General features: G+C 46.6%; 1 protein-coding gene across 2 annotated transcripts in view; it reads left to right on the top strand.

Moving 5' to 3' along the window:
- Nucleotides 1-22,311, top strand: part of LOC139317575 (dual specificity mitogen-activated protein kinase kinase 2) — a 114,470-nt gene extending 92,159 nt beyond the window's left edge. For both annotated transcript variants that reach the window (XM_070944672.1, XM_070944676.1), the window contains 8 exons: nt 680-757; nt 1,247-1,298; nt 2,602-2,726; nt 6,579-6,792; nt 10,432-10,496; nt 12,704-12,765; nt 14,563-14,608; nt 19,042-22,311. In XM_070944672.1, coding sequence (XP_070800773.1) covers nt 680-757; nt 1,247-1,298; nt 2,602-2,726; nt 6,579-6,792; nt 10,432-10,496; nt 12,704-12,765; nt 14,563-14,608; nt 19,042-19,152 — 753 coding nt within the window. In that variant the 3' untranslated portion in view covers nt 19,153-22,311. The remainder of the gene's footprint in view (nt 1-679; nt 758-1,246; nt 1,299-2,601; nt 2,727-6,578; nt 6,793-10,431; nt 10,497-12,703; nt 12,766-14,562; nt 14,609-19,041) is intronic.
- The last annotated feature ends 606 nt before the right edge of the window (nt 22,312-22,917 follow it).

The following is a 22,917-nucleotide window of genomic DNA, read 5'->3' on the forward strand; positions in this document are numbered from 1 at the left end:
GTCGATCAGAGCTCCTGAGAATTGTCTTTGGCTCTGTCAATCAACTTTCCTATAGAATTCATTATTAAGAGGTTTGGTTGTGGCAAGGTGGGGTTGTGTCTTCTCTACCAACACCCCATTCGCAGAATGCTTCTTGATGGGGTAGCCTGTCCTTTCTTTGTCTAATTTCAGGCAAATTGTTTGAAATTTTATATGCCTTGTACTTTTCAAGTGATACTAAGATATTCTTTGGGCTCTTTCTTACTTAAATCTGGTTTCTTATTCATTTGGTTGGGTGGGATGTTTTCTGATTCTAAATTTTAAGATAATGTAGGGTGCTGCTGGCCTAAAAACCAGGAGACTGGGAATTCTAGTCCCACCTTAAGCCTGAAAACAGGCTGCCTTAGGCATGCAAGCACAAAATGCTGAGTTCTAGAACTGCGTTAGATATGAAACCTGGCTGGGTGACTTTGGACCAATCACCTGAAGATGGTGAGTTGTAATTTCACCTTAACACAAAAGAGCTGGGTGACTTTGGGCCAGTCCCTTTCTCTCAGCCCAACTCACCTCGCAGGGTTGTTGCTGCAGGGACAATAGGAGGAGGAAGGAGTGTGTATGTTCTCCACCTTGAGATAAAGCAATAAAGGCGGGATTAAAAGCCAACGAATAAATCAACCTACTTACCTTTCCCTGGTTTTAGGATGGCGGTTCCTTGGATCAGGTTTTGAAAGAAGCCAAGAGGATTCCTGAAGAAATTTTGGGCAAAGTCAGTATAGCAGTGAGTATGCAGCTGCCTCTTTTTAATTACCCCAAACAAGGTTTTGCGAGATACAGAGTCTCATCTGTATCCTTCTAGAAGCATTTGGGCACCAAATTATCCCTTCAGTCAGAGACGGCCACCCTCTGTTCTGTCACACATTTGTATGGCTCTTTATTTTTTAGTTTCCCATTTATAAAATGGGGATCATGCTTGCTTCCATCCCTCAAATACTGATTCTCCTCTCCTCTCCTCTCCTCTCCTCTCCTCTCCTCTCCTCTCCTCTCCTCTCCTCTCCTCTCCTCTCCTCTCCTCTCCTCTCCTCTCCCCTCCCCTCCCCTCCCCTCCCCTCCCTTCCCCTCCCCCCCTCTTCCCCTCTTCCCCTCTCCTCTCCTCTTCCCCTCTCCTCCCCTCCTCTCCCCTCCCCTCCTCTCTTCTCCTCTTCCCCTCTCCTCTCCTCTCTTCTCCTCTCCTCTTCCCCTCTCCTCTCCTCTCCTCTCCTCTTTTCAGGTTCTGCGAGGATTGGCTTATTTACGAGAGAAGCACCAAATCATGCACCGAGGTAAGCATTGGTTGTAATAGAAGGAGGAGTCTGCATATGTAAGTGAACTGGGGTTGTGTAGCTCTTATTATATACATATACATATACATATACATATACATATACATATACATACATACATACATACATACATACATACATACATAGTGGCTGTATGGTACTTGTGGATTTTTGCAACTTTGTGGGGGTTGTAAAAAATCTGGAAATTGTGTTGTGTTCTATATTGCACAGTTCTTACACAGACCATAGCTTCTTACTGGCAGCTGCTTTTGAGGGAAGCCTCTTCTGTCACCTTTGTGTTCGTGTTAGAACTGGGGAGGGGGGGGAGGGGTTGCTTATTAAGAAAAGCCCTTCACAGTAATGAAATTCACCACTTGCAGTTTTAAGTCTTCCAAATTTTGCTTTCCCGCAATGGAAGGAGAATTTGGGCAGGGGCTCGTTTCCATTGTGAGTTTCCTGAGTCTCAGAAAAGTTTTGGGGGACCATACACGCAGGGGAAAGGGATTGCACGATGATCTCTGAAGAACACCAGGGGATGGACAACATCTAGGCCTACATAAAATCAGCCCAAAGTCACAGGTCCATTGGGCCCACAGTACGGCCATTGGGAATACAGGTAGTCCTCAACTTATGACCACAGTTGAGTCCAAAATTTCCATTGCTAAGCAAGACCACCTTGTTTTTCTTGACACAGTTGTTAAGTGAATCACTGCCATTGTTAAGTCAGTAGCACAGTTGTTATGTGAAACTGGCTTCCCCATTGCCTTTGCTTGTCAGAAGGTCGCAAAAGGGCATCACGTGATCCTGGGACGCTGCAACCGTCATAAATGAACCAGTTGCCAAACATCCAAATTTTGATCACGTGACTGGATATTGATGCAACATTTGTAAGTGTGAAAACGATTCCAAGATGCTTTTTTCAGTGCCGTTGTGACTTTGAACAGTCACTAAACAAATGGTTGTTGAGGACTACCTGTATTCATTGGTTTATTAATATTAATAGTTTATTATTTTTTGCTATCTAATTTGAGTGTTTTTAACCTTAGCAACTTTAAGATAGGTGGACCTCAATTCCCAGAATTCCCCAGCCAGCCATGTTGATTTAATCCAAGAGTTTGGCCACGGTCTAAAAGACCCTTTGCAAGATTCTTTCCTGTCTTCATTAGGGGGGAGAAACCATAGAGCTTTTATCTAGAACAGTCTCCAAATGGAATTCCTTTTTAGGATGCCTTTTCAGTGTTTGGTTGTGGTTTCCATCCCCCCACCCCCCTCTTCGTCTCTTAAAACAGTTTCTCGTTTGCAGATGTGAAGCCTTCTAACATCTTGGTGAATTCCCGAGGTGAGATTAAGCTGTGTGATTTTGGAGTCAGCGGGCAGCTCATCGACTCCATGGCCAATTCCTTCGTGGGCACCCGATCCTACATGTCTGTAGGTCCTCTTCCTTACGTGCTGTTTTTTAAAAACGGAGTTAGGGCACATAAAGTTTGTCCTGTGGGGAGGGATTGCTACTATATGACAGCTGGTGTGGGGATGTTGTAATGAAGATTGCCTAACTTCAACCCCCCCCTCCCTCTCTCTCTCTCTCTCTCTCTCTCATGATGGATTGTGCTTTGTTACAGCTACGTCGCCTTAAACCGATATTTTTCCAACCTTGGGAACTTTTAACGTGAAGATTTCAACTCCCAGAATTCCCCAGCCAGCCATGCAGGCTGGGGAATTCTGGGACTTGAAGTCCACACATCTTAAAGTTCCCAAGGTTAGCAACATTGCCATAATAAATGGTGTCTTCCTTTAAGCTAGATTTGTTTTTTTCTGATCTCAACTACCTTTGGGTTGTGAATGCCTTCATTTTTCTGGTAGAAACTGTTCCTCTCCAAGCCTATCCTTAATCCTGTCTGATGGAGAGGAAGCTCAGGCATTTATATCAGATACAACAAGTCATATAAACAGCTAAATTAAAGCAGCAGACAAAACCAGAATTCTTTACAATTCTGACCTTGTGTGTGATTGGCTGGCGAGCCATTTGGTTGCTTCCACTGGGCTGCTTTGACTAATAAGAAGAGTTAGAATTAGACCTGAAGAAGCTTGTTGGACGAGAAGCGAAATGTTTTCAAAGAAAACAAAGTCCAGTTGCCCTTTAGAAATAGCAATAGCACTTAGAGGTATATGCCACTTCACAGTGCTTTACAGCCCTCTCTAAACAGTTTACAGAGTCCGCATATTGCCCCAAACAATCTGGGTCCTCATTTTACCCACTTCAGAAGGATGGAAGGCTGAGTCAGCCTTGAGCCTGTCAGGGTCGAACTGCTGGCAGTGGACAGAGTCAGCCTGCAATATAGCATTCTAACACTGCACCACCACCATAGTTCTTGAGATAGGGAGGGAGAGAGGTGGGGTAGGTAGTTAGGTGGAGGGAGAGGGAGGATAGGTAGATAGACAGACACAGCAATAGATAGCAATAGATAGATATTGTAGATCAGGCGTGTCAAACTCGCGGCATCACATGACATATCGGGACTTTTCCTCCCCATTCGCTAAACCAGACGTGGCTAGGGTGTGACGCATCCAGCCTGTGGGCTGCGAGACTGACAGCCCTGTTGTAGATAGACAGAAGATAGAGATAGAGGGATATATGATAATTAGCAATAGCACTTAGACTTACATACCGCTTCACGGTGTTTTACAGCCCTCTCTGAGCGGTTTACAGAATCAGCCTCTTTCCCCCAACAGTCTGGGTCCTTGTTTTACCGACCTCGTAAGGCTGAATCAACCTTGAGCCGGTCAGGATCAAACTGCTGGCAGTGAGCAGAGTCAGCCTGCAACACTACATTCTAACCACTGCATCACCACGACTCCTTTTGGGGAAAAAGAAAACCCTTGGGACAACCATAATCTAGATGATTGAGAATTTCCATAGACATTAAAAAGAGGAAGCTTCTCCTGTGGCCCTAGTTTGATTTCTCAATAAGCATGAAATACAGAATCTGACTTCCGATTCTATTGGATTCAAAGAACAGAACCAAAGTACAAACCTACTACCGTATATACAAAATGAGTGGATCTTTTTAGATTCGTTTGTTCAGCAGGAACAAAATGGGGAGTGAAGGCACAGTCTTGACTGGATCAAAAGAAGTTGGATACCCGGTGTTATGTTCTGTTTTTTTATTTATATACTAACTGGTAACCCGGTGTTGCCTGGGTATTTATAGACATCAAAGCCTTTGTCTGACAGGGAGCCATTGAGAGGGGCCTTTCTTCCCCCTACTCCCATGCCCATCATCCCTGCCCTCTCCCTTCCCCTCCCGTGCGCTCCTCTTTCCCGCCCTGTCTATAATCCTGGCACTTTGCCCCAAATCCATCAGGCGCTTCCCCATTGCTCCACTGGAGGGAGAACATCACACTGCCTTTCCAGAGGAAGCTGCGAAGGAACTGACATCACAAACAATTGCTGCTCTAGGACGCTGCACTCGCTGTCCTTAACGGCCCAGGCGTTCCACAGTTATGCTGGAAAACACACACACACACACATTCACACACATCTCCGGGGTATCTTACCCCCACAGTATTTGTTTCCAGATAGTAAATCATCTGTGTACCAAGTTTGGTTGAAATTGCTCAAAGTGTTCCAGAGTTATGCTGGAACATACATACATACAGCCTTTTTTATATAGAGATTGCATTTCTGTGCCACCCACCTCACTGTTACAGTGACTCTGGGCGGCTTGCAGCATGGTAAATAGGTAAAAACGATGATGCAAAACGATTAAAATCAGGAGGCTTAAATAAGAGACTAAAAACCATGAGGACAGGTGACATGAGGGTGGGGATCTTTCTAGCCAGTCAACCGCCCCCAACATAGTGCTCTCTTGTTGGGGCCCCAGATGAGCCGGCAGAGCCGGGGTTTTCCAGGCTCTTCCAACAAGCCAGGATTGTGGGCCCGACTCCAGCAGAGAGAATATTCCAAAGAGTGGGAGCCACAGCAGAAAAGGCTCTTCTCCTGGGCCCTGCCAGCTGAAATCCTTTGGCAGACAAGATCTAAAGTATGTCTCTTCTGCTGACGTGAGCTGGGCAGGCTGGTTCCATTGGGGTGACATGGCTCCCGAAATACCTTGAACTCACTGCCATAAAGAGCTTTGAAGATAATAGCCGACATCTTGAATTGGACCCGGAAGCAAACCGGCAACCAGTTCAACTCACACAACAGAGGTGTGTTACATGTGACTGCCACGGGGCCTCCAGGACTGTCCCGCACCTCTGCGCACTCTACTTCCTATGCCTAACTGGAACTGTGTGTTTGTCAAGGGAAGTTGGGTAGCAACTAGATTACTAGCTCGGCAGGTATTAAAGCAGATGTGGTATCAAGATAGTCATATTCAGAAGAATAATCTTGATTGCAGCACTTAAAAAGAGTATGTTGCTATTTGATATAGCAATAGCACTTAGACTTGTATACCACTTCACAGTGCTTTACAGCCCTCTCTAAGTGGTTTACAGTGTCAGCCTCTTGTCCCCAACAATCTAGGTCCTCATTTTACCCACCTCGGAAGGACAGAATGCTGAGTCAACCTTGAGCCGGTGAGACCCGAACTGCCAAACTGCTGGCAGCCGGTGATCAGCAGAAGTGGCCTGCAGTACTGCATTCTAACCACTGCGCCACCACGGCTCTTAATATAATATAATACAATATAAATTTAATATAAATCTGTCTTTCTGGAAAGTGATCAACCTATTGGCTGGAATATTTGCCCCCTTCAGCCAATCTGGGTGATGATGGTTTTAAAAAAACAGTTCTTCAGTCAAAATCTAGGAAGCAGAAGCAAGTCATTTAGGAGCTGAGGCACCCTATAAATTAAATCATAAATCATAGCGTTAAGTGTCAGTAGTTTCAGCTCTCCGTCTGTTGTGACAACAGAGGCAGCACAGAAGTAGCTTTTTGCAACTGCAGGCAAAGGAAGGTACCTTATGCTCTCTGTTAAGTGCACAACTGTATTTTCTGCTTTTTTAATTTATTTGCATATGATCCAGTAAGCAAAAGTTCTCTAGGTAGATTATTATAACTCTCTTGGCCTGGCTTCTGAAGAGCTGTTCTGGTAATTAACTGAGTATGCAGACAGGGAAAACCTCTTTCAAATTCCGCCTTAATGTTCCTGCTGGCTTGCCATAAATTTCTCACATAGGTGTGTACCCACAGACACCTGGATATCGAAGGAGCCACTGGGATTGACAGGTGTGTTTTTTGCAAGATGGGCACTCACCCACCTCTGTTGCAATTGCTTGCAGCCTGAACGTTTACAAGGCACTCACTATTCCGTTCAGTCGGACATCTGGAGCATGGGCCTCTCCCTGGTGGAGCTGTCAATCGGACGGTATCCCATCCCCCCGCCCGATGGCAAGGAACTGGAAGTGATCTTTGGTCGTCCCATAGTCGATGGGGCCGAAGGGGAACCCCACAGCATCTCTCCACGGCCCAGGCCCCCAGGACGTCCTGTTAGTGGTAAGAGTTCGTTCCTGGGACGTTACTGCCAATTTTTTATTTTTGTTTTTAATTTGATTTATATGCTGCCCTTCTCCAGAGACTCAGGGCGGCTTACAATGCATTAAGCAATAGCCTTCATACTTTTGTATATTTTATACAAAGTCAGCTTATTGCCCCCACAAACTGGGTCCTCATTTCACCTACCTTAGAAAGGATGGAAGGCTGAGTCAACCTTGAGCCTGGTGAGATTCGAACTTACAGTAATTGCAGATAGCTGGTGTTAATCACAATGCTATCAGTCTGCTGAGCCACCAGGCCCAGTGATATAATTGAAATTATATCACTGTTGTTGTTTTTATTAAATGTCGGAAGGAAGCATAATCGTTTGTAGCTGGACTGTGGTTAATTATTCTAGCATTTTCCAAAGAGTGTTGATCCACTGGTTATGAAAGGAATTGACCAACCAACTTGACATGGGAGAGATTGACAGGCCACCCAAAGTTACCCAGCTGGCTTTCTATTCGCATAAAGTGTGACTAGAACTCACAGGCTTGTGGTGATTGGCCCAAAGTCACCCAACTGGCTTTCATGGCTAAGTGTCAGTACCAGCAGAATTAAACTCATGCCTATGCACATTTCAATAAATACTCGTAGCTATTCAACTATAGAAATTCAGAGATATTCAGTTTTAAAAATAATCAGTTACAGGTGGCCCTCAACTTACAACCACATTTGAGCCCAAAATTCCCATTGCTAAGTGAGACAGTTAAGTGAGTTTTCCTCCATTTTAATGATCTTTCTTGCCAGAGTGGTTAAGTGAATCCCTGCAGTTGTTAAGATTGTTGTTAAGTGAACCCAGCTTCCCTATTAAGTTTGCTTGTCAGAAGGACGCAAAAGAGGATCATGTGACCCCCCCCGGGACACTGCAACCGTCCTAAGTACATGCCAGTTGCCAAGCATTTTGATCATGTGGCCATGGCGATGCTGCAACTGTCATAAAGCATGAAAAACAGTTTCAGTCACTTTTTCAGTGCCGTTCTTCAACTTCAAACAGTCATTAAGCAGATGGTTGTAAGTCAAGGACTACCTACTGTATACAAGTACTCCTCAATTTACAACAGTTCATTTATTGACCATTTGAAATTACGAGATGGAAAAAAAGGGACTTATAACCATTTTTTCACACTTATGACCGTTGCAGCATCCCCCTGGTCACGTGATTTACATTTGGATGCTGGACAGCTGACTCACATTTATGACGGTTGCAGAGTCCCTGGGTTATGCAATCTCCTTTTGCAGCCTTCTGACAAGCAGAGTCAATGGGGAAGCCAGTTTCACTTAACAACAGTGTTACTAGTTTAAGAACTGCGGTGATTCACTTAATAACATAAAGTTTGGGCTCAATTGTGGTCATAAATTGAGGATTACCTGAACTTATGATTTTACTGATTCTTTACATGGTTTTTTAACTCTCCTCGGCTTACCAGTTTGCTTTAAATATGCTTTGAAATGAGACAAGCTGCCTGGGAAACCTGCAGTGAGTTTCTTTTCAAGGCAGCTCAGCCATCCTTCCTGATATGATGCCCTCCAGATACGTTGGACTGCAGCTAAGCTATGCCTAGCTGGCACAAGTCATGCTGACTGGCAGTGCTAAAGTTGAACATGGCACGTACTAAGGCAAATAAGTTGTGGGGGGGGGATGTTGCAGCAAGATGTTGCTTGTCAACGTGGTGAAGATTGGGAGAATGAAAGGACGTGGTTTTCAAGCCCCAAAGATCCACAAACTCAGGGAATCAGAGGATAAAAATATCCAGTATCCAAAAGGGAAAGAAGGAGACTTCTCGATGGCACTTAGCCAGTTTCACTCATGTTTTTTCCCCATAGATAAAGAGGTTCAGGCCTATACAGCTTATCTAGTGATGAAGGCACCAGGCTAGAAACCAGGGGATGGTGAGTTCTAGTCCCACTTTATGCATGAAAGCTGGTTGGGTTACTTTGAGCCAACCTCCAGGAGACAGTGAGTTCTAGTTCTGACTTGGCTGGGTGATTTTGGGCCAATCACTGGGAGACAGTGAGTTCAAGTCCCACTTTAGTCATGAAAGCTGATTGAGCCAATCTCCAGGAGACAGTGAGTTCTAGTTCTGACTTGGCTGGGTGTCTTTGGGCCTATCACCAGGAGACAGTGAATTCTAATCCCGCCAGGTACAAAAGCTGGTTGGGTGATTTTGGGCCAGTCTCCAGGAGACAGTGAGTTCAAGTCCCACCTTAGTCATGAAAGCCGGTTGGGTTACTTTGAGCCAGTCTCCAGGAGACAGGGAGTTCTAGTCCCACTTTAGTCGTGAAAGCTGGTTGGGTGACTTTGGGCCAATCACCAGGAGACTGGGAGTTCTAGTCCTGCCTTAGGCAAGAAAGCCAGCTGCATGACCTTTTGAGCCAATCACCCCTCCCACTCTCTCTCTCTCTCTCTCTCTCTCTCTCCCCCCCCCCAACTCTCCTCACAGAGTCTTTGTTGTGGGGGACATAGGAAGAGGTAGGAGTATTAGGAATGTTCACAGCTTTTTTTTTTTTAATTTGATTTATATGCCACTCTTCTCCGGAGACTCAGGGCGGCTTACAGTGCGTTAAGCAATAGCCTTCATCCTTTTGTATATTTATACAAAGTCAGCTTATTGCCCCCACAATCTGGGTCCTCAGTTTACCTACCTTAGAAAGGATGGAAGGCTGAGTCAGCCTTGAGCCTGGCGAGATTCGAACCTGCAGTAATTGCAGGCAGCTGGTCTTAATAACAGGGTGCTTTAGACCACTGTACTACCAAGGCTTTGAGTTATTCATAAAAAATAAGAACAGTGGAATAAATAAATAAAAACAAAACAAAAAAGGGAATATTGTGGGTCTCAGAAAACTTAACTTTGTTCTTATTATCTTACCTTTTAGGCGAAAAGTCACCAGGTGAGGTCATTATTTAAGGTGGATCACAGACAGGTCGGGCTGTTTCAGCCCAGCCTTCTGCCCTATGTCCCCCTAACCTCTCATATGAACTCCTGGGACTGGATAGAAGCTGGGACTGATTGCAAATCATCCTTGACTTACAACAATTCGTTTAATGGCCATTCAAATGTTACAACGGCACTGAAAAATGCGACTGAGCACCATTTTTCAAAGTTATGACCATTGTAGCATCCTCACAATCATAATTCGGACGCTTGGCAACTGGTTCATACTTAACGACCGTTGCTGTGTCCCAAGGTCACGTGATCCCCTTTTGCAACCTTCCAACAAACCAAGTCAGTGGGGAAGCCAGATTCGCTTAACAACCAGGCTACTGACTTATCAACTGCGGTGATTCACTTAACCACTCTGGCAAGAAAGGTCGTAAAATGGGGCAAAACCCGCTTAGCAAATGTCTCACTTAACGACAGAAATGTCGGGCTCCGTTGTCGTAAGTCGAGGACTACCTGTCTCTCAGAAGCCCGTTGCTGCTGCTTTGTGCATACCTTTAGGTTCCAAAGGCCAACCGACCAGGCTACCGGTTGGTGTTGGATCCTGCTCCCCTTAAATATTAAACCATAAATATGGTTTCTTGAAGATGGGCACGCTTCTTGGCGTGTTCTTCACAGGCAGTTTTTCATCCCACCTTTGCTCTTTTGAACCCTGCAGGTCATGGGATGGACAGCCGCCCTGCCATGGCCATTTTTGAATTGCTTGACTACATTGTGAATGAGGTGAGTGGCCGAAAGAAGACATTTTGACTCTCTACTGTGGGCTGGCCGTTTGCTTTCGTGCCTTTAAATCAGGTCCCTGGAGGCGTGGGATTAAAACGGTATGGTGGGCGGATTAAACACCTGGTGGAATATCTGGCTTTTCGTGTTTCGTGGCCAGGTGCCCTTGCTGGTCAGCCTGCTCTGCGTTGCGAGCCTTCTCTTCCCTTCTCTGTCAATATCTATTTATTAAATAAAAGCTCCCGACCAGTTGAAGCTTTGTCTGTTATGTTGAATTTTTATGTTTTACCGACAAAGAAATAAAGGGAGACTAGTATAGATCTATTTCAAGCTATTTAGCTCTCGTCGGCTAGCCGTACCCTTTCTGGGATTTGAACCCGGGCTACTTGCATATTAGATAGACGTATTAACCTCTAAGTCACAGACTCTGTTTGTCGGCTATGCCAGGGGAAAGATTAAGTGTTTTTTGTCAGGGCAAACCTGGTCTACCCAATTATGGGATGGAGCATACTGCTTCAGAAGCAGTATGGCATAGAGGTTAATACATCTACGTAATATACAACTAGCCCGGGTTCGAATTCCAGAAAGGGTATGGCTAGCTAACAAGAGCTTGAAATAGATCTATACTAGTCTCCCTTTATTTCTTTGTCGGTAACACATAAAAATTCAACACAAAAGTAATTTGTCGCGAAAGCGACTGCCTGCAAAGGCTCCTAGATTGGGGCGGAAAGGCAAAAACGGAAGCAGTGTGCTCCGTCCCATAATTGGGTAGACCAGGTTGCCCTGACAAAAAACACTTTGTCTGTTATACCACTTCATTGAATCCACAGGTTAGAAGCCTCTAATCCTGGGGTCTCCAAAGCCTGGGCTGTGTCCCAGAACCGAGCCACACAAGCAGCGGGCAACTATATACTTATGGACAGCTCTATTTACATGACCAGCGAGCGCTTGTGAACGCAGCTCCATTTACTCAAGCGGCAGGCGCTCACGTGCAAGGCTCCATTTGTGCGAGTCGCACATGCACACCTTGTGTAAATGGAATCCGGCCACTCGCATGGAACCATCCCCTCTCCTCCAGCGGGAAAGATTGGGGACCACTGGTCTAATCTGTCCTCCACCACAGTGTCGTTCATGTCTGATTGCATGTAAAAATAAGGTGCTGCCAATAAAATGGGAACAGCGCCATCGCATGCGTGTACGTTTTCAGCCTCAGTGAAAATACAGAGAAAGGAAGAAAGAATGAAGATGGGCTGGGCCTTTCTGTCTACATTCTTGCCTTTTAAAATGAAAGAGGAGGAAAACCAGGAAATTTCTCTTCTTGTGGACCAACGAGAGAGAAAAAGGGAGGGTCACACAGATGAAGGATTCTGTTTGGGCTTTGCGCAGAAAAAAACAAAGAATGAAGAGGGTGCAGACGGAAATAAATACATCGGAAGTAAGAAAGCAACACGACTGAGTCCCTGGAAACTGTGTGGCTCCCTCGGGACTATTTCCATTCTGCACAGAGAGCAAGAATGGCCCACCCACCCCTGATCCCATTCTGTGGAGAGGTCACTTCGGGGAAAAGGACTTTGCTACTAAGTTATTAATATGCCAAGTTCTTTGGGGTCTTGAATGATGAACTAATGAGGAGAGTTGTCAGATTCAGGAGAGCAAGGGGACTTCAGAGCCAAGGCCCCGAACCATGCTGAGTTTTCTCCATCCCTATCATTTGTGGCTTTTCTTCTCGACCAGTGAGGATTAGGAGCTTTTATCCAAATAGAAGAGGTTATTTGTATCTTAGGGTTGAGCTGTGAGGGTCCTTGGTGCTCTCTGAGCTTGATTCTTTTCTTGCAGACTTTTCATAACCCAACTAGGTAACATCATCAGTTTTCATACCTTAATGTTTACTCCCTGCCAAGGCTTGATGATGTTAGAATCAACTAAGGATCCGTTTATTTGAATTGCATCCTTCTACATAAATGTGTTCGAATCTCTCCAAACCTACAGGAAGACTTCAACTTACGACCATAATGGAGCCTGTCTGTTACAGTCCTGAGTCATGGTGGTTTTAAAGGGTCTACCCCCTGTGACTGACTTGAATTGATGACCTTTTTTGCAGTGGTTGTTAAGCAAATGCCACTGTCATTAAGTCAACCCATTGGCTGAAGGCTGTTTTCCTAAACTGATGTGCTCACCTCACCTTAATTTTTTCCCCCTGTGTATTTCAGCCACCTCCAAAACTGCCAGCCGGAGTTTTCACCCAAGAATTCCAGGAGTTTGTAAATAAATGGTAAGATGTCTCGCACTTATCGGTGGGAAATATAAAACCTTGGGATTAGGGGCCCAGGAGTCTGTGTGAATGCATTTCCTGGAAACATGCTGGCTCAGGATAAGGGATTCTCCCTTTTGGGTGCGAGGCCTACAAATGGGGACTTTAAGCATCACTGTTTGGTTTGGTGGCAGCAGTGACTCGGATAGAAAGTCCATACAGTGAGTGGTGAGGAAAGTGGAGAAGATCATAGCAAACTCATTTCCTGTTATTCAGGATGCTGCTTATAAGCGCTATGTGCTTAGAACTTGAAGCCTTGTTAGAGACCCCACACACCCACTTTACGTCTGTTTCTGTTGCTTCCCTCTGGGAGGAGGTTCCGAAGTACTTCTTGCGGGACTGTCAAATTCTGGAACAGCTTTGTTCCCTGATGACATCCGTCTGGTAAATTCGCAAGATTGGTTTTTCTTGCCATGTACATGTATACATCCGAGCTAGACTATTTGGTTCCTCTGGGTCATAGAATGTGTGTGGGCATATGCGTAATTTTGTATTTATTTATTTTTATCATGTTTATGTAGTGTATATTGGAGGTGGTGACCCTTTGAGAGCTGTATGCAACAAATTTTCATTTTTAATGTATGTCAATTAATGTACATTCAAAGTGACAATAAAGTTAGTCTAGGTCAGGGGTGGGCAAATGTGGCTTGGCTGTCTCAGGAATTCTGGGAATTGAAGTCCACAGGTTGTAAAAGAGCCACATTTGCCGGCCCCTGGTCTAGGTCTAAGTGCCAGGGCTCCTTGGTAGTGACAGATTATTTTCATCAGAAGATTAGAAAAAGTAACTTCTGAATGCAATTCGGCAAAGCTGTTGGTTCCTCTCTTTCCTTCAGGATGAGGCTTCTCGGTACAGGTAGTCCTCGAGTTAAAACCACAACGGAGCCCCACATTGTTGTTGCCAAGTGAGACATCTATTAAGTGAATTTTGCTCCAATATATGACCTTTCTTGCCACAGTTGTTAAATGAATCGCTGCCATTGTTAAGTTAATGACATGGCGGTTAAGTGAATCTGGCTTCCCTGCTGACATTGCTTATTAGAAAGTCACACACCCCTCCCCTCTGGGGACACTGCAGCTGTCATAAATTTGAGTCGTGTGCCAAGCGTCTGAATTTTGATCACGTGACCACGGGGGATGCTGCAACGGTCGTAAGTGTGAAAAACGGTCTTAAGTCACTTCTTACAGTCCATTGTAACTTCAAACGGTCACTGAATGAAATTTGAATTAGAGAATTACAATTTTGTTGTAAGTCCAAGACTACCTATATAACTTTAGGGGAGTCACATACAGGTAGTCCTCGAATTACGACCACAATGGAGCCCAGAATTCATGTTGCTAAATGGGAAATTTATTAAGTGAGTTTTGCCCCATGTTATGACTCTTTTCTTGCCACGTTTGTTAAGGGAATTGCTGCCGTTGTTAAATTAGTAACACAGTTGTTAAGGGAATCTGGCTTCCCCGTTGACTTTGCTGGTGAGAAGTGTGAAAAAAAAACGACCGTAATGTCACTTTTTTCAGTGGCGTCGTGACTCTGAACGGTCGCTAAAGGAACTGTTGTAAGTCGAGGACTAGCTCTGCTCTTGGTGTGACTTTGTTTATGACGGAGCCACCTGGATGGACTTGGGTCAAGACAGCTGAGGAGAGCTTTGCGCATCTGGCATCCCCCAAACACGGGGGCTGAGTCCCCCAAGGAATATATGCATGCTCATTTTGCAGTGATCATAATTGACTAATCTTTTTTTTTTTTCTTTCCCCCAGCTTAATTAAAAACCCTGCTGAACGGGCAGATCTAAAGATGCTGATGGTAAGAATTGTCGAGTTGTGTGCTTTGTGTGCTCAAGCACCAAATTTCCTTCACTAAAGGAGATCCAAATCCTTGCTCAGTTCCCAGGCATATTGGTCCCTCTCCGTCTCTCTTACTGTCAACTCCCCTCTGAGCGTGGAAGTGGGCGTTCCACTGGTGTGTTCTTTGAGGAATTGCAGCCCTGCCCTCCACCTGGGGGTACGGTGCCAAGTGCAAAAAGTCCTGAGAATCACACAACGATTGTGTAGATTGTCCAGGGAAAAGCCTTGAATTGGGTAGAATATACTTTTCTTCCAGACCCCATTTGTGGCAGAGGTGGTCTCAAGCTGATGAGCTACAGGGTCCTCCCACACCCCCAGTAGATGGAGTCCTTGCACATCCCTTTTCATTTAATGAAAAGAAGGATTAGGGGATGACATGATAACAGTGTTTTAATATCTCAGGGGTTGCCACAAAGAGGAGAGGGTCCACCTGTTCTCCAAAGCACCTGAGGGCAGGACAAGAAGCAACAGGTGGAAACTAATCAAGGAGAGAAGCAACCTGGAATTGAGAAGAAATTTATTGGCAGTTAGAACAATTAATCAGTGGAACAACTTGCCTCCAGAAGTTGTGGTGCTCCATCACTGGAGGTTTTTAAGAAGAGACTGCACAGTCACTTGTCTGAAATGGTATAGGTCCGTGACGGCGAACCTATGGCACATGTGCCACAGGTGGCACGCGTAGCCATATCAGTGAACACGTGAGCTCAGCTCTGATGCGCGCCAGCTGATTTTCGGGCCTTCTGGGCCCACCAGAAGTAGGGGAAAAGGTGGTTTCCTGCCTCCGGAGGGCCTCAAGGGGTGGGAGGGGTGGGGAAGGCCTGTTTTTCTCTCTCACCTGGTTCCAGAGCCTTTCTAGGAGTCTGGGGAGGACGAAAAGGGCCCCTCCCCCAGAGGCTCTCCAGAGGCCAGAAGCAGCCCATTTAACAACTTCCGGTGGGACTGGAAGGCCCATTTTTTGCTGTCCCCACTCTCAAGAGCCATGCTGGCTGAGGAATTCTGGGAATTGAAGTCCACATATCTTAATAACTGCCAAGGCTGAAAAATACGGCTTTTGATAGAAACAGAAAGTGGGCTCTGCATTGGACTCGTCTGTCCGCTTATCTCCAAACAGGAGAATTGTATCCAGCTCTGCGCTGGTGAGATAATCCCCCCGTTTTTTCCCCACTTGCATTTCTTACTCCCAATATCGTCCAGAGAGCGCAAAGTCATGAATAAGCACATGTGACACAAATGTGATGTGAAACAGCAGGGTGGGTTTGACTTCCTTCTAAAGCCATGTGTGCATTGAAGGAGGGGTCTGCTATCTACGAGGAACAGAAATTCGACAGAGGCCTTCAAGACGGGGCTTTCCGCTCCCAGCCAACCCCTCCGTCAACAAATGAGAACCAAATTAATGACAGTGGGGAAAATAACAACCTGGGGCAGGAATCCACCCTAAATTAAAATACAGGCAATCCCCGACTTAAGACCACCAACTGAGCCCAAAATTTCTGCTGTTAAGCGAGACTTCGGTTAAGCGAGTTTGGCCCCGTTTTTACAACCTTTCTTGCCCACCGTTGTTAAGCGAATCGCCACCGTTGATAAATGAGTAACCCGGTTGTTAAGTGAATCTGGCTTCCGCCCTTGACTTTGCTTCTCAGAAGGTCGCAAAAGGGGATTCCGTGACCTTGGGACGCAGCAACGGTCATAAGTTTGAACCGGTTGCCAAGCGCCTTGAATTCTAATCACATAATCAAAGGTCGTAACTCTGAAAAACAGCTGTAAGTCATTTTTTTTCAGTGCCGTTATAAATTCGAACGGTCACTAAACAAACGGTCGTAAGCCGAGGACTGCCTGTACATTCAAGATGTGTCAATGTGTGTGCGTGGAATTTTAATTTTTTTCTTTAAATTCAAATGTCCATCTTTTATTCTTGAAGGCTTCCCCATTATTATTATTTGTAAATAGGGGAAATTAAAATTTGCCTTTTGCTACTTAATACAGTTTTGCATTAAGGTCAAAGAGCCCCGTGTCTCTTTAAATGCGGACGAGCTGCAGTTTTCAGCATTCCTTGCCGCTGCCTATGCTAAATGTTGCTGTTGTGCTCCTCACCAGTTTTGCAGAGCCACAACCTAGACAGGGCTCCCCCAAAATTTACAGATATCCCTCAACTTACAAAGACAATTGGGACCAAATTTTCCATTGCTAAGCCCAGTGGATAGAATATTTATTTTTATTTTATTTTTTATTTTATTTTGAATTTGTATACCGCCCTTCTCCCTGAGGACTCAGGGCGGTGAACAACCAAGTAAAAACATCAAGTACAAATATTAAAATACAGTTAAAATATACATATATAAATTTGGCCCCATTAATTAAAAACAATAAACAAAACACTTAAAAACACTTAAAAAATTAGGCCAGCCCGGCTTGTTGAAAAAGGAAAGTTTTAAGGGCACGGCGGAAGGCACCGAGGTCATGGATTCTCCTTATCTCAGGGGGCAATTGATTCCAGAGGGTAGGTGCCCCCACAGAGAAGGCCCTCCCCCTGGGGGTCACCAGCCTGCACTGTTTGGCTGATGGCACCCCGAGGAGGCCCTCTCTGTGGGAGCGCACGGGTCGATGGGAGGTCGTCGGTGGCAGCAGGCGGTCTCGAAGATAGCTAGGTCCTATGCCATAGGAATAGGAATAGGAATAGGAATGGAATTAAGAATAAGAATTGAAATTAAAATTATTTAGAATAGGAGGAACCTTGGAGATCTTCTAATCCAACCCCCTGCTTAGGCAGGCAACCCTACACCACTTCGGTTGGATAACAAATAGTTGTCCAACCTCTTCTTTAAAACTTCCAGTGTTGGAGCATTTACAACTTCTGGAGGCAAGTTGTTCCACTGATTAATTGTTCTAACTGTCAAGAAATTTCTCCTTAGTTCTAAGTTGCTTCTCTCCTTGATGAGTTTCCATCCGTTGTTTCTTCTCCTGCCTTCAGGTGCTTTGGAGAATAGCTTGACTCCCTCTTCTTTGGGGCAGCCCCTGAGATACTGGAAGACTCCTATCATGTCTCCCCTAGTCCTTCTTTTCATCAGACTAGACACACCCAGTTCCTGCAACCGTTCTTCATATGTTTTATGAAGAGACTGGGCAGCCATTTGTCGGGGATGGAATAAAGACTCCTGCCTGGGCAGGGAGTTGGACTAGAAGACCTCCAAGGTCCCTTCCAACTCAGTTATTCCGAATTCCCCGCTCAAGGCGACCTCTGGCAGGGCCCTGGAGGCTGCTTGGCAGGAAGCCCCAAGGAGCAGCTGCTGCTCAGCCATTTCCTTACCTTTCACTATATCCGAAAAAGTCACAGAGTGGCAGCCCCTCAAACACTGGAAGACTGCTATCCTGTCTCCCCTGGTCCTTCTTTTCATTAAACTAGACATCCCCAATTCCAGCAACCGTTCTTCATATGTTTTAGCCTCCAGTCCCCTGATCATCTTCATTGCTCTTCTCTGCACTTATTAAATGAGTGGCTGCTGATTTTACAACCTTTTTTGCACGTGTCTACGGAGATTATCCGTCATCCAGTTCTCACGGTTGTCGCAAAGGTGCCCTTTCCAAAAGAGCAACTGGCCTTTTTTGGTTTGTGACTTTGAAAATGTTTCGCTTCTCATCCAAGAAGCTTTTTTCTTCTTCAGTTCTGAAGAGACTTCTTGGATGAGAAGCGAAACTTTTTCAGAGGGGGGAAAAAAAAATCAATGAAACTTAAGTTGTCTATTGGGAAAAAGCACCTTTGGGACTTTTTTTTTTTGCCACCATGGTTAAGAAATTCAGTGCCGTTGTTAAGTGAATCACGGCGTTAAAGTGAATCCAGATTGTCCCATTGTCGGAAGCCATCTGGGAAGGTCACAAATGGCCATCACCCGGTCCTGGGAGGCTGCACCTCCCGTAAAACACACACACACATTTGCCATGCCTCTGAATTTTGTTGATGTGCTGTGACGGTCATAAGTGCAAGGACTGTCCTTATGTTGCTTTTTTTGTAACTTCAGACGGTTGGTTGTAATTTGAGGATAACCTGTACTGTGACGGATATTTTTTGTGTCCTTTTTCAAAAGCCCCACACCCAGCAGTCTCCAATCGTGGCCCCTTTAAGACTTGTGGACTTCAACTCCCAGAGCTGGCTGGGGAATTCTGGGAGTTGAAGTCCACAAATCTTAAAAGAGGCCACGCTTGGATACCTCTATCCCACACCTTTCACAAAAAGGCTCGGACAGGGAAATTCAACCCCTGTGGCTTCCGTTTGACCCCTGACCCTTGTTTTCCCCACCCTCTGCAAGGCCACCACTTCCTGTCCGTATGTCTGACGATGTCGTCTCTGGTTCTAACCCCCTTTTCTTTTTTTTTTTCTTTCTCCCATCTGCTTTCCAGAATCACACCTTCATCAAGTGCGCCGAGGTGGAAGTGGTGGATTTTGCCGGCTGGCTATGCAAGACGCTGCGGTTGAAGCAGCCCAGCACCCCCACCCGCACGGCCATGTGACCACCACGCCAGCTGCCTTGTCCTTCCTCCTCCTCCCTCCCTTCCTCCCTCCCTCTCTCGTGCACCTGCTTGTCTGCTGCTGTTCGCTGCCCTCCCGGCAGAAGGAAGAAGCCCCTTGCCTCGCCTCCCTCAGTCTTTGCACCCGGAACAAGCCAGGCAGGAGAGTTGTCAAGAAAGAGATTGTCCCTCTCTTTCTCTCTCTCTCTCTCTCTCTCTCTCTCTTGCGGCCCCGAGAGCAGAAAGGAGCCTCAGCTTCTCCCTCCTGTGACTGTTCTCGGGTTTGGTTTGGTTTCTCTTCCTGCGGTGGGAGAATCCCTCGCTCTCTGCAAGCTCTCGGGTTTGGGTGGGTAGGGCTGGCCGAGATGGGCCTGGCTGCTGATTGGTTTCGAGAAGAGAGGAAAGAGTTTCCAGGATAGGCTGGCTGTATCTCTCTTTTCCTTCCTTCCTTCCTTCCTTCCTTCCTTCCTTCCTTCCTTCCTTCCTTCCTTCCTTCCTTCCTTCCTTTCTTCTTCTCCTCTCCTCTCCTCTCCTCTCTCCTTTCTCATCTATCTCTTTGTCTCTCCCTTCCTCTCTCTTTTCTTCTTTTCCTCTTTCTTTTTCTCTCTAGCTTCCTCTCTTCCTCTCTGTCTCATTTTCTCTTTCTTTTTGGACAAACATTTATCCAAAATAATATAGGGTTTCCTGCTAGAGCAGAGGGTTGGACTAAGACTTCCAAGTACCCTTCCAACTCTGTTATTTTGGTTTTTATCTATCTATCTATCTATCTATCTATCTATCTATCTATCTATCTATCTATCATCTACCTACCTACCTATCTTTTTCTCTTTCCCTCTCCTTTCCTTTCCTTCCTTCCCATTTCTGTCTCTCTGTGTCTCTTTCTTTCTCTCCCTCCCTCTTTCTGTCTCCTTCCCCCTCTCTCCCTTTCCCACTCTCCTTTTCTGTAGGTGAATCTAAGGGTGGGCATTTGCTGATGGGCAGAGATCTCACTGTCTGGGGCAGCCAGGGCAAAGCGGGCAGTTTAGCCAATCAGACGGCTTTGTGGTTGCCTCTTGGACCCCTGGCCCAGGAAGCGGAAGGGCCCATGGCCTGTTGACTTCCTGGAAGCTGTTTGGGAGCAGATAGTGAAAAAAAACAGCCCGATTAAGGAAATGCGTCTCTGGCCAAGCTCTCAACTCCTTCCTGTGACCATCCTCTCTTCTGCTCCGCTTGCCTGCCTGCCTGCGGTTTTGTTCTGGGACCTTCCTTTGAAGGGGAGTGGGCAGGAATTGAGGCCTGGGGGTGAAGAGGCAGGCAGGAGGTGTCCTGGCTCTGCCTTCAGACTTGGCACACTTGAAGGACCTTCTCCGTCCAAGGCTTCGGTGACACGACGAGTCTGAAGCCATTACAGCATGCTGGATTTTGGCAGGGGAGGGGGGGATGCCCTCGGAGGATAGCTTGAGGTCGCGGTGGGCAGAAAAGCTGTCGGGTCGTGGTTCTGTGACGGTTGTAAGTGCGAGGACCGGTTGTCCATCCCTTTTTTTTTTCAGGGCCTTGAACGCCAGCAGCGCCTCTGGCCTTGGCCGTCCCTTCTCCCCTCCCGTGTTTTGCTGCTTGGATACAGCCAGGCATCGCTCTGGCTGTATTCCCCCTTAAGGCTCGCCCGGCTTCTTCTGTTTTCCTTTCTTTGGGCTCGGCTGCTTCTGCACCGCTGTCCCAGGAGGCTGCGGTGTCATCATAGCAGTTGGGCTGCACACCTGGGGCTCTTCTGGGTGGGGCTGCTGCCCTCAGCCTCCCTGGCTGTGGGGAAAGGCAGCCACTGCGGAGGAGGAGGAGGAGGAGGAGGAGGAGGACTAAAAGTTTCATTGGCTGGGCCAGGTTTTCAGCCCCCTTGCCTCCATCCCCTTCCTTCCCTCCCTCCCTCCCTCCCATCCAACCATCCATCCTATTTATCTTTTTCTTTCTCCCTCCTTCCATTTCCTTCCTCTCCCTCTCTGCCATCTGTTTATCCTTCCTGTCTTTCCATCTTCCTCCCTTCCTTCTTGTTTATCCCTTTCTTTCCATTTCCTTTCTTCCTCCCTCCCTTCTCATCTATTCCTTCCTTCCCTCTCCTCTCCCTTCCCCTTTTTCTTTTTCTGTCTCTTCCCCTTCTTAAAATTTCCACGTGGGCTAAAGGCACGCTTTGATTGCCAACACGGACTTGTTGGTTCCCAAAAAAAACGGTTACAGTCCTGCAGGACCAAGAACAGGGTGATGTTATTACTGGAGGGGAATGATAAATGTCCCAAATCAGCCCGTTGCCTCCTTGAAGGGTTGTAGCCTTTTACCTCGCCCCTCCCTCCACGGCCCCTTGGAAGTGAATCTCCTCTCCTTGATCCATCGATCACTCGGCCTCCATTTGGGAGGAAATCTCAGCAAGGGCCTCGGCCAGACAGAGCTGTCCTCTGTGGCCTATTGATCTGCTGGCTGGCTAACCAGGAGCCCTGATGCTTGCAAAGAGTTTGCACCTCGGATACTCGAGCCCACTGCTTGCTGAAGCCATCTTATCTCAGTTGCCCTTAGAGCAACCTCGCCCAACTTCATCTACTGCCATCCTAAAGTGGCAGCCCCAAGCCCAGAGGTGCCAGAGTAAATTCTCCAAGCTCCCTGGAGCAAGGAAGTCAACAATGAAAGCGGTCTAATTAGCGGCTTTGTCCAGTCGGACGCCATTCGGCTGTCCATACTTTCCAGCTCCCACAGACTCACACCCAAGTCTTACAGAAGACCACTGAATATCCAAGCTCTTTTCTTTTTTCAAATTCGTAGCAAAATGGACGCATTCTCTTCTCGCAAGACTTTCCTATTAGTCCCCATGAATATGGCTGGCACCTGTAGAAGTGTAGCTGGATCCCACAACCGTAGTTGGGTAGTAGGATTGGAAGGAACCTCGGAGGTCTTCTAGTCCAACCCCCTGCTCAAGGCAAGAGACCCTATACCCGTGATGGTGAACCTATACGCGGAGCCATATTAGTGGGCATGCCAGCTCAACTCTGGGGCGCATGCACGTGCTGGACAGCTGATTTTTGGGCCTTCTGGGCCCGCCAGAAGTAGGGAAACAGGCTATTTCCTGCCTCTAGAGGGCCTGGGGGGGTGGGGAAGGCTCCAGATCCTTTCTATGGATCTGGGAAGGGCGAAAACAGCCTTTCCCACTCCCTTGGAGGCCCTACGGAGGCTGAAAGGGCCCATTTCCCAACTCCCGGTGGGACAGGAAGTGACTTTTTTTCTGTCCCTAGCCTCCAGAGACTCCTAGAGAGGCTCCTACAGACTCCTAGAGAGGCTCCTACAGACTCCTAGAGAGGTTCTGGAGGCTGGGGACAGCAAAAAACGTCACTTCCTGTCCCACCGAGAGTTGGGAAATGGGCCCTTTCAGCCTCCGTAGGGCCTCCAAGGGAGTGGGAAAGACTGTTTTCGACCTTCCCAGATCCATAGAAAGGATCTGGAATCAGGTAAGAAAGAAAAATGGGCCTACCAGGCCATCATGTGCCAGGAGCGGGGGTGGGTGGGGTTATGTGCGCATGCGTGTGGGCACGTGCATGCGCGACCCTCCCCCCACCCCCCACCCCTCTCCTGGCACGCGATGGCAAAAAGGTTAGCCATCACTGCCCTATACCATCCTGGTATAGTTGTCCGGTCTTTTTTTGTTTTGTTTTAAACCTCCAGTGATGGAGCACCCACAACTCTGGGAAGTCAAATTTGTAGGATCTGCTTGCGTTAGCCTCCTTGTTCAAGCTACGTCTTTTTTCTCTCTCT

Source organism: Pituophis catenifer, unplaced genomic scaffold (assembly GCF_029215685.1).
Source record: "Pituophis catenifer annectens isolate HBS135680 unplaced genomic scaffold, rPitCat1.0.hap2 SCAF_1, whole genome shotgun sequence".
Taxonomy (NCBI): domain Eukaryota; kingdom Metazoa; phylum Chordata; class Lepidosauria; order Squamata; family Colubridae; genus Pituophis; species Pituophis catenifer.